We start from the raw sequence: 12,376 nt of genomic DNA, 5'->3' as shown, positions 1-12,376 counted from the left end.
GATCCCAGCGGTGAATTTCCTATCTCCCATCCAATAATTAAGGTTCCTTTTGAAGAGGGCCAAGGAGGCGCTCTGCTTAACATGCATGGGCAGTCTATTGCAGAGTATGGGGAATCTCCGGGTCAGGAACCTATCCCTCCAGCATGTTTTGTTCATTGTGATGACAAGGTTTAGGTCCCTGGAGCGTGTGGCTCTGAGGGATTGTGATTTCTTTAAGTGGAGCATGTCCAACAGCTCAGGGTTTGACATGGCCTTGTATGTTAAGCAGAAGTCACCTATGAGTAGACGATATGCCACAGAGTATAGCTGGAGTTTTTTTTTAGACGGTCAGCATATGGCATCTGCTTTAGGCCTGTGATTCTTTTAGTGAGGTATGTGATTCTTTTAGTGAGGTATTTCTGCAGCCTTTCCATCTGTTGCAGATGTCTTGTGAGGTACATACTAAACAGGGTGTTATACTCTATAATGGGTCTAATGAGGGATGAGTACAGTGGGACAATGACCTCCTTTTTTCTGGATGAAAAGCCCTTAGTGATGGTGTGCCACATAGAAGGATTTCCTGACTGTTGTGGTGATGTGGTTATCGAAGGTGAGACCACTGTCCACCTGTGTCCTTAAGTCTCTCATCACACTTTCGGTGTTTAGTGTACTGCCACCTATGTGGTAATTCATGGGTACTTGTTTTTTCCCAAAGGGGATAACTACATTTCTTAGCATTAAGCTTGAGCCCATGGCTCTGGCACCAAGCATCTGTTTCTGTAAGGCCTTTTTGTAGAATTTCCACATCATTTGGGGATTCAATAATGGCTCCCAATTTGCAGTCATCTGCAAACTTTGTTAGCCAGAGTCCGTTAGTGTTGGCCTGTACTTCAGAGAATTAGATGCCAGACAAGAGCATAAGCAAGAACATATAGTCGTACTATGAACAGTTTATCTTTTGTGCACACCACAAATCTGAGACTGGCTCTGTTTGGGAAGTCAGTACTCCAAGACTAAGCTTTGCTTGTGTAGTTCTGAACTACTGCTACCCTAGTTATAACTGTTTTATCATTCAGTCCATCTAAAGATGTATTTGGGAGGTTCTTTAATGCTGCATATAGCTCATGTTCTAAATGCAGCAGTTGGTTGATCTTGTCTTCTTGAGTCAAGTATACCCATCATCTCTCCACGTCTGTGTGAGTGACTCTTTACTAGCTACATCCTGAGCTTCCAAAGCCGGGCAGGTGCATATTATTTAATGTAGTGTTTATATTTCTTTGCAGGAAGTTAGTCACTAAAAGTTATGGTAAAGTGGGGAATTGTTACAGGCGCATAATGTCCGGAAACCTGGGAGTTTGAGGGAAAATTAATTCTGACTGGAGTTTTGCAGAGACAATTTGTTGAGGGGATGGTGTTTAAATCTGGAGCAGATGTATTCTGTATGGATCACCCATATTGACCAACATTCAAGCCACCCTACAAAATAAGTTAGAGGTATGATTTAACAAAACAGCCAAATTTGCAGCTTAATGCATCCTACCGTACATACCACTGGTTAACACTAAAGATACTGAACTGGCTAGAACTATGTAATCACCTTGCATTCACTCGGCTTCAAGTTGCCCACAAAATGCACAAATCACACACACACACACCCTTCTTTACAAAATTTTCTTAAACACTAACCTTCGCCATGTTGCCTTCACTCAGCTAATCAGAGCTTACTAACTTCCAAATCTCATAATACAGCTGGAGACCGACTATACCTGTCCTGCCACCAGACTGTGTGCTCCCTGCCTGTCCCATTACAGCAGGACAGCTGTGCATCTAGCTTTTAAGAACAACCTAAAACATCACCTAAACTCCTGGCTTTGTTCTTGTTCACACCCTAACTTTGTAGGCCATCACCAACTCCTAACTCTCAATCTCTCCTGTAAATAAATCCTGTCTGTTTATAATTATATAATGCTTTTCATCACTCCTGTGTAAATAAAATTTGTATGTTGCTGTATATGTAAATATAATTTGGTTATTATTGCATAACACTTGTACAGAAATCATCATTGCATGTTTCTAAAACCCAATTTCTACAGTTAAGAATTTTAAATTCTTTTCTCGAAATTTTTTGAAATTTTTTTTTTTCAACTGTAATGGAGCTTTTCTCCATTTACCTCTGCTGAAAGTGGCCCCTGAGTGCCCAGTCTGGCTGTCCTGGTAAACAAAAGGCAGTGCATTAAATGGTAAGAACATGTTTTCCTAAATTGAGAAATTAGTGCTGTAGGTTTCATTTAAAATGAATGAAAGCATGTATATGCACTTGCATCACCTTGGGATGAATGCATTTTTCTAAAGTGTTAGCAATTTTGTTGCATGTAAGCTGGTGTTTACTGTTGGGACACACTCTTAGTGATGAACTAGGCAGTTTTCCTTGATGGTTCCTTCCAGCAAAGTTGTAATTGATGGCAGCTTTAAGATTGTATTTTGAATGAATAGCTGTCATTCATAGTAATATTTTGTTGGCTATGAGGTAAAAATAAATAATAGATCTTTGTGAAAACTAATGTTGAAACATAGTTCTGTCAGTTGCAGTATATTGTAATTGATGTCATTCCATCAAATAAAGAAACTTCTATTATTGTCTGTATTTGTTTTGCAGGTCAGATCTTGCAGGTTGTTAGAGCTGCAAATGGAGCACAGTATTTGGTACAGTCACAGCAGCCAGTAGTTCTACAGCAGCCGGTTATTCCTCAGATGCAGCCTGGAGTTCAGGCACCTGTTATTCAGCAGGTATGGAGAAAAGGGTTTTCATTTCTTTCAGCTATTTAAACACTTCCCCATTTTTGCTAGTCTGTTGCACCTCAGGGAGATGTTCAGTTCTAGGTTAGTGGACAGTGCAGTCTGAGTAACCTTTTAACACAAAACACTTTTCATTGGCAACATAAATCCCCCAGGTTTGAGCATGCTTTGTGCTGTACTTCACTGGAGAGTCTTGAAGAGTCAGTCCACTTCTGGACATGCAAATGTTTCAGCATGGGAATTTTCTGCTACTGGTGGTGGTCTTCCTATTACCTGTTAACTTCCTTTTCTACGTGCTGCTTTTAGTGTGGAGTTTCTCTGTAACGACCAGCCCATTGATGGATTTTGAGACTGATGAGCAGTGTTGCCTGTCAAGTGGTGATGCCCATATTCCTTTCTTGTGGTACAACTTTGTCTGTACATTTCTTTTGACCACACTATCTCTCTGATTTTATGAGTACAGAATTCTATATCTTATCTGAAACTCGGATATCCAGTTTCCAGTGCAGCAGAACTGGTATTTTATGGTGTCATTCTAGTATGTGTACTTCAAGAATGTAGGTCATTGTAATAGTTTTCCACTTGATGTGGCAGATCTTTCAGAGACATTGTTTTAAGTACCTTTCCAGACTATTCAGATAATCATGGTAATTCACCTAAGTTTTACATCTGAGAACAAGAATGGTTACGTTACTGTGCATCTGTAGCTTGTGTGCTTACATGTCATGGTGCCATGAAAGCCAGCTGTAGAAAGAGGCAGTAGCAAATTGTATATGTTGAATGTTAATAAAATAAAACTGCTGAACTTTGGGTGCAGCTTATCTGATTCCAGGGTCTGCCTCAAACAAGAGAGTTAAGACTTTGCCTTGATGTTCGTGTTACCCTGCTGCAGTCATCACACTTGGGTTATCCTGCCGTCAGGCGGTCCCGAAGTCGGCACGAATTCCAAAGTCTTGGTCCAGCGTCGGATGCTGTCGCTTCTTCTCTGATGTCAGAGCGCCAGGGGTATATCAGAAGCATCCGACGCCATTTTCTTCAGTCTTTCTTACCGTGTGGTGCCTGAAGCAGAAGCTGTTCGCAAGTGCCAGTCGGCCGACACCTGAGACTTTCTAATCGAGTTTCAGTCCAAAGTCTTCAAAGCTAAGTACCCCGTTGGGGAACCTTTTCTTGCCTCAGTCCGATGTCAGAAAAAGTTAACAATTGCATTTCTTGTGGGAAGCAAATACCTCATAAGGACTTTTTGTATACCTTGCCTAGGCCCAGACCACGACGTCACTGGTTGTCGGTTTTGTGCTAGGTTCAATAAGCGGACTATAAAGCGTTGCTTTGATTTCGCACGACACTACTTCGGTAGAAAATTTAATTGCACTATGCCGTCGGAGCAACCGACTATCGGCATGCATAAAAAAACGCAAGGATAAGGACCGGCAGCCTAGATCCAAGCCAGACTCCGAGGCCTCGGCTGGCCTGGTCGCCAGTTCTCCGGTTTTCAGTGAGGCGCCTACGCAGCCCCTCGCTACTGCTGAATTGGATCCCCAGACCGCATTGGATCCCCCAGCAGAGATTTCTAGGCCGACGCAGCCATTTTCCTTAGGCCCTACCAACGACATTGCAGTAGGGCAAGCCAGTGCTGCAGAAACACCTTTGGTTTCTGAAGGTGTCTTCAGACCGACTACCCTCACCATAAAATCTTATGCTAAGCTTAAGACTCCTCTAAAACCAAAAAAGCCTACACTTCAGTCTCCAGGTCAAGGCCCTATGCCTAAGAAACAGATGCTTAAAATGGCTGAAGATTTGATTTCTTTGATCAGGGGATGTTCGTGGTGCCCGAAGCAGAAGCAGTTAGCAAGTGCCGGTCCGCCGACACCTGAGATTTTCGAAGTCGAATTTCAGATCCGAAGTCTTCAATAAAGCTAAGTACCCCGTTGGGGAAACTTTTCTTGCCTCAGACCGATGTCAGAAAAAGTTAACAATTGTATTTCTTTGGGAAGCAAATACCTCATAAGGATTTTCATTCTTACTGCATACATTGTCTAGGCCCAGACCACGACGTCACTGGTTGTAGTTTTTGTGCTAGGTTTAATAAGCATACTATAAAAAGACGCTTTGATTTCGCACGACACTACTTCGGTAGAAAATTTAACTACACAATGCCGTCGATGCAATCGACTACCGGCGTGCACAAAAAACGCAAGGATAAGGACAGGCAGCCTAGACCCAAGCCAGACTCCGAGGCCTCGGCTGGACCGGTCTCCGGTTCACCGGTCTTAAGTGAGGCTCCGACGCAGCCCCTGACTACTGCAGATCTGGAACCAGAGACCGCTTTGGAGCCTTTGGCGGAGAGTGCTAGGCTGACGCAGCCATTTTGTTTAGCCCCTACCGACGACACTGCAGAAAGAGATGGTGCTGTAGAAACACCTTCGGTTTCTGAAGGTGTTTTCAGACCGACGACGCTCTCCATAAAAATGTATCCTAAGCTTAAGACTCCTATTAAACCTAAAAAGACTGCACTTCAGTCTTCAGTTCAAGGCCCCATGCCTAAGAAACAGATGCTGAAAATGGCTGAAGATTTGATCTCTTTAATCAGGGGTTCCCAACCCCCACCCGACAAAAGGCCTAGACAAGAGGAAGATTATGCCTCCTCTGATCAAGTGTCTATTTCCTCAGGCTACTCTGAGGACCAAGATTACTCCTCCTCCCCTTATGAAGATTCTGATGCTGAGGATTCTATTCCCTCAGCTTCTCCTCCTGAAGACTACTCCTTTGGGGAAACTTTACACACTGAGGGAACATTTTCACTGGGAAGGTCAGGACTACTCTGACTCAAAGAAAAGGCTCTGAGATTATCTTTTACTCCCCCAGCACAGACCACTTGCCATCCCCCAGTTTTAGACATTGTGGATGATGTTTACTTAGAATCCAGTTTGAACCCAGATTCTCTGCCTCCTGCTCCAGCCAAACCTGACAGATACTATAGAGTGCCTGACTCCCACAAATTCCTTTATAAAAGCCCTGTTGCTGATCCAGAGACTATCTCCCAGGGTCCCAAAGGGGCTAAGGCTTCTATGGCAAAAAATCCTGTACCCTCTGAAAGGGACTCCAGAGCACTAGACAGGTGGGGGAAAAAGGTTTACACCTCAGCCACTCTAGCTATGAGGGCACTAAATTGCCAATTTCACATGCTAAAATATCAGCAATTTCTAATGTCTCATTTAAAACAAAAAATGAGCACACTCCCTCAACAGTCTGAATTGAAAGAAATGCAGGATCTGCTGCATGCAACTGAAAAAGTGGGCAAACATACTTTACAATGTGGGTTTGATTCTTTGGAGGCTTCCTGCAGAGCAGCTGTCACTGGGTCTGTTATACATAGGCATGCTTGGTTAAGGGAACAAACTCTGCCTGATCATGTTAAAGCAAAGCTTCTAGATGCTCCCTTACAGCAGGATGTTCTTTTTGGAGTTAAAGCAGAACAAGTCTTAAAGAAAATGGCGGATAAGGCGAAATCTATACAGACAAAGATTTTCTGCAGGTACAGCCCCCTCGCTTCAGCAGAAATTGGCCAACAAAAAATTGGTCCTTTCCAGCTACTGACAGACCACAGACGGGTAAATACAGACGTCCAAGAGGCAGAGGACAACCACAAGCCCAATACAAACCTCGACAATGGGGCACTGCAACACAGAAGGGAGGAGAAGACAGGTCCCAAACTACCAGAAGGCAAACTCAATGACTTGCACCTCATCTGGCCAAGCAACACTCTCTTGGCAGCCCCCTTGGGAGGAAAACTCGCACTTTTTCAGACAACTGGCACATTGTCACAAAGGACAAATGGGTCCTAGACATAATTTCACGAGGATACAGATTCCATTTTCACACCTTGCCAATGAAAAGAGGAATGCCAAACCTGCCACAAAATCAATGGGCAGAGGCACAAAAACAAATTACAGCTCTCATGGACATGAGAGCCATTCAACTGGTACCTACACGAGAGCAAGGCCAAGGATTTTACTCAAGACTCTTTCTAGTTCCCAGAAAGGACAATGCCTGGAGACCAATTCTGGACCTTTCAATTTTAAACACCTTCTTACAAGTACCCGAATTCAAGATGCTAACACTACAGCAGCTTCTTCCCATGTTGGGCAAGGAAGCATGGCTAGTAATGTTGGACCTCAAGGAGGCATACCTGCATGTCCCTATCAGACAAAGTTGCAGAAGTTACCTCCGTTTCATTGCAGGTTCAACCCATTACCAATTCTCTGCACTGCCCTTTGGCTTATCTACTGCACCCAGGGTCTTCACAAAATGCCTGGCACCAGTAATTGCATACTGCAGACAAAGAGGAATTCAAATATACCCATACCTGGACGACTGCCTCATCTAAGCAGAAAGCAAGGACATTCTCTTACAACATCTGGCTTTTGTAAAACATCATCTAAGTTGCCTGGGGTACACAGTAAACGAAATGAAATCAAAACTAGTACCCTCACAAAATGACATTCCTGGGTGCCAGCTTGAATACAACGGCCCAGAAGGCTTATCTGACGCCAGACAAACAACTACAACTGACTCAATATTTCAAAACAATGGCAACAAAGACCCAACTACCTGCAAGAAAAATTCTGCAGGCCTTGGGCTTCATGGCATCTTGCATACTACTAATACCATTTGCAAAGCTGCATATGAGGAAGTTACAGTGGTACCTAAAATGCGTATGGTCTCAACACAGCCACAGCTTGGACACAATGATATCTCTTATTCCCTGCCTACAACAGGAGTTTCTATAGTGGTCACAGGCATGTCACCTCAACGAGGGTCAGCTTTTCACCTTGCCCCCCAGCCAGGCAAACTATGACAACAGATGCATCGGACTACGCCTGGGAGGCACACATGGCAGGACAAGTGCGTTCAAGGCATATGGACTGCAGATCAAAGGAATCTGCACATCAGTCAAAAAGAGATGCTAGCAGTACAGAATGCTCTGCCAGCCTTCAAGAATCTATTACATCCAGGACAACTTACAATAAGGACGGACAACACCACAGTAATGTGGTACATAAACAAACAAGGGGGTACACACTCCTACCCTCTATGCAGGCAAGCAATGACCTTGTGGAACACAGCTCTGGCTTACCAAGTCCAGTTACAAGCTCAATTCCTGCCAGGAAAAAAGAACACATTGGCAGACGACCTCAGCAGAAACATCATGGATCCCCACGAGCGGAAACTGGATCCACAAGTATTTGCAATGATATCTCAAAAATGGTGCCTTCCAGACATAGACCTGTTTGCCAGTCCTCAAAACTATCAGCTAACAAAATTTTGTACAAGGACACTTCACCATCAAGCTTGGAAAGTGGACGCACTCTCATTCAGTTGGAAAAACCTGACAGTATATGCCTTCCCTCCATTGCCTCTCCTCACAAAGGTGCTTCTGAAAGTCAGAAAGGAGAGACCACGACTGATACTCATAGCCCCAGACTGGCCACGCCAGCACTGGTACCCACTATTGAGGAATATGGCCCAGGGCCCACCTTGGATTTTACCACAAATTGCCCATTTGCTCACACAGCAAAACAATCAGATTCTTCACAGCCAGCTCAAAACCTTAAATCTGGCTGCATGGCAAATCACCTAAGCATCCAGCCAGCTCCTCTTTCCCAAGCGGTTATGGATGTTATTCTGGAAGCTAGGAGGCCCAGCACCAGGAAGGCCTACTCGGACAAATGGAAAAGGTTTTGCGCCTGGAACCAAGCTAAAGGCCAAAACACACTTCAGCCTCACATGCCTCAGATTCTACAGTATTTAACTGAGATGTTGCACAAATGACTTTCTTTTTCTTCCATTAAAATCCATGCATCAGCTATTTCAGCCCACTACAACACGGATCCACCCTTATTTTCACATCCACTTCTAAGGCAGTTCCTCAGAGGGGCAAAAAACATTAGGCCCCCCAGGAGAGCACCTACACCAACATGGGACCTCAATTTTGTTCTGGAAAAACTTGCACTACCTCCCTTTGAACCAGCTTTCTCTGCAGATCTACAGTTTCTTTCATGGAAGACTGCCCTGCTGCTAGCAATAACTTCAGCTAGAAGATTCTCAGAGCTGCAGGCACTAATGGCAGTGGAACCTTTCCTCATTTTCCATCAAGACAGAGTATCTCTACGAACTAATCCTTCCTTCATGCCTAAGGTGGTTTCCAGTGTGGCTTTAAATCAAACCATCCACTTACCCACCTTCTTTCCAAATCCACAGAACAAAGGTGAAAGACTAATGATAAATAAACAGAGATCTCTCAGGGTAAGGTACCTGCTATGTCCCCAAACAAAATAAGAATAAGAGTATTACTAATGTCATTAGAAAGAACTGGGGTATCCTACAGTTGGATGATAGGCTTAGAGCACTTGTAGGTCCTCACCCCAGTTTTTCCTACAAGAATACTAGATCTTTAAGGAACATGTTATGTTATGAAAGGCAACTTCAAGATCAACCACTCACTGTTAGAATGGGTACCTTTCCATGTCGCAGTTTCAATCAGTGCAAATACATACTGGGCAGGAATAACTTTAGGCACCCGGACACGGGTGTGCTATATAAATTCGATCATTATGCAGACTGTAGGACAAGGAACATAGTTTATTTAGCCATCTGCACCAAATGCCAGGATTTCTATGTCGGTATGACGAATAGAACGTTGAGGGAAAGGGTTAGAGAGCATTTATATGCGATCAACAGGGAGAATGACAGGAACGCACTGGCTAGACATGTTGTATCACAAGGCACCACACACACCTTTGAGTTCTTAGTAATTGAATTGATACACACCACATTGAGATTAGGCAATGTAAGTAACTTCACTGAAAGGGAAGAATGTAAATGGATCATCAGAATGAAAGCAGATGAAGGACATGGCCTCAATGAGAGGGTTACTCTGAAACCCTTTCTAGTCAGTCGTCATCTTAAGCATTAGCAGTTATTTATTGCTATACCTTTGACTTTTTCATGTTTCTTGGTGTTAGTAGGAATATGTATTTTTAGAAGTTTTTCAGTAGTTTCATACACTTGAAATGTTTTTATTACATGCTGTTTTTATATGCTCTTGTATTTTTAAATATTTATATGCTATTTGCCATCTGAAATGTTAATAACAGTTATAATCTATTACTACATCCATTTTAATGTCAATGTTGAATTTTGAAGTCTTAATTTTCACAATATAAGTTTCTGACTTTTTATCTGTTTAGAAGTTTCTGACTTTTTATAGTTATGTATTCGTACAAAGGCTTTCATTGGTTAACTGTTTAATTGATAAGTGTTTAAATACAGAAGTGATGAAGTGTTTTATTAAAGTCTGAAGAAGCGTCCAGAGTAGACGTGAAAGCGCTAACAACCCATGGAATAAAGTTCTTTTGCTGTTCAAGTATAAATATTTTTTATTGATTTTTGCTTTTTTGGTTGATGGTTGGCTTCGATAGTCGTGGAGTACCTGCACCTTGATATTGACAAAGGTGAAAGACTCCTGCATTCCTTGGACATTCACAGGTAACTTCGTTACTACTTGGATAAAACTAAGGTTTTCAGAAAATCTGACCAGCTCTTTGTATCCTATGCTACAGCTTCACAAGGGAAGGCTATATCAAAACAAACCATTTCCAAATGGATAGGACATTGCATTCGTTTTTCTATACCCATCATGGAAAACCAGATGTTCATCGTGCATACAGCTGCAGTAATCACAGATGGGTTTTCTGCCGTCAGGCGGTCCCTCGGTCTGCCGAATTCCAAAGTCTTGGTCCTGCGTCGGTTGTCGTCGCTTTCTCTTCTGACGTCAGTGAGGCCAGAGTATATAAGACACAGCCGACGCCATGTTCTTCAGTCTTTTTTGCCGCGCGGTGCCCGAAGCAGAAGCAGTTCGCAAGTGCCGGTCGGCCAGCTCCTGAATTACGAAAATTTTGGAAACTGAAGTCTTCATTAAAGCTAAGTACCCCATTGGGGAAACTTTTCTTGCCTCAGACCGATGTCAGAAAAAGTTAATTGTATTTCTTGTGGGAAGCAAATACCGCATAAGGATTTCCATTCCCTCTGCATACCTTGTTTAGGCCCAGACCACGACGTGTCGGGCTGTCGCTTTTGCGCTACCTTCAATAAACGCACTATTAAGCGTCAGGCGGAGTTTGCCCAACACTATTTCGGTAAAGCTTTTGATTGTAAAATGTCGTTGGACACTCCGACTACCGTTTTGTCCAAAAAACGCAAGGAAAAGGACCGACACGCAAGGCCCGCGGTCCCCGCCGACACCACGCCAAAACAGGCTACACATGGTCCGGTTCTCAGCGAGACAGCTTTGCAGTCCGTGACTACCGACGACACTCCTTTGGCGGTGTCCTCTGTACCCGAGACCGCTGGGACCTCGGCCCTTTCCCAGACTACAACCACCGAAGCCTTTGCTAATGTTGAGCCTACTAATGTGGACAGGTCCACTTCCACCCATGGTGTCTTCAGACCCTCATCTTCTTTTTCCATTAAGGCCTTTACTAAATCCAAAACAGCCAGGCACCTAAATCCAAAACAGCCAGGCACCCCAAAAGGCCTGTTGCACAGGGCCCATCTCCAGGTCCCATGCCTAAAAAACAGATGCTTAAAATGGCTGAGGATTTAATTACTCTTATCAGAGGTTCTCAACCCCCTCCAGACAAGAGACCCAGAGTGGAGGAAGATTCTCCCTCTTCTGATCAGGGATCCATTTTATCAGAACATTCTGATGCAGAGGAACACTCTTGCTCCCCTTTTGAGGATTTGGATGCAGAACAGTCCATCCCTTCTGTATCTCCTCCTGAGGATTTTTCCTTTGGGGAAACCTTGCACACCTTGAGGGAACACTTCCATTGGGAAGGCCAAGACTTTTCAGATTCTAAGAAAAGGCTTAGGGAATTTCTTTTGTTATCTCAACACAGACCTCTGGCGATACCCCCTGTTTTGGACATACTTGATGATGTTTATTCGGAGGCTTGCCTTAACCCGGATTCTCTGCCTCCTGCACCAGTCAAACCTGATAGGTATTACAGAGTACCCAACTCTCACCAATTTCTCTTCAAAAGTCATAATGCTGACCCTGAAACCATTTCACAAGGCCCCAAGGGATTGAAGGCCTCCACTGCCAAGAATCCACTTCCAGCAGAAAGGGAGTCAAGGTCTGTAGAAAGGTGGGGTAAAAATGTATATACCTCGGCCACCCTAGCCATGAGGGCCTTAAATTGTCAGTTTCATATGCTTAAATATCAACAGTTCCTGTTATCACAATTAAGGAATAAAATGTCTCAACCTGAACAACCAGATTTAAAGGAGTTACAGGATATGATGCATAGTGCAGAACAAGTGGGTAAGCACACTTTACAATGTGGTTATGATGCACTAGAGGCTTCAAGTAGAGCGGCTGCTACAGGATCAGTCATTCGCAGACATGCCTGGCTTAGAGAACAAAACTTGCCTGATCATGTCAAAGCTGAACTTCTAGATGCTCCTTTACAAAGGGATGTGCTGTTTGGTACTAATGCTGAGGAGATACTACGGAAAATGGAAGAAAAAGCCAAATCCATGC

At 43.6% G+C, this 12,376-nt stretch overlaps 1 protein-coding gene across 1 annotated transcript in view; it reads left to right on the top strand.

Annotated features, from left to right (window-relative positions):
- GTF2A1 (general transcription factor IIA subunit 1) overlaps positions 1–12,376 on the top strand; it is a 402,278-nt gene that overhangs the window by 165,688 nt on the left and 224,214 nt on the right. The window contains exon 5 of the mRNA XM_044078441.1: positions 2,636–2,766. Coding sequence (XP_043934376.1) covers positions 2,636–2,766 — 131 coding nt within the window. The remainder of the gene's footprint in view (positions 1–2,635; positions 2,767–12,376) is intronic.

The sequence above is a fragment of the Protopterus annectens genome, chromosome 1.part1 (genome assembly GCF_019279795.1).
Source record: "Protopterus annectens isolate FY-2018-M chromosome 1.part1, PAN1.0, whole genome shotgun sequence".
Classification (NCBI taxonomy): domain Eukaryota; kingdom Metazoa; phylum Chordata; order Ceratodontiformes; family Protopteridae; genus Protopterus; species Protopterus annectens.
Note: the sequence above shows the minus strand (reverse complement) of the source record. Positions and strands in the feature narration are given on the sequence as shown.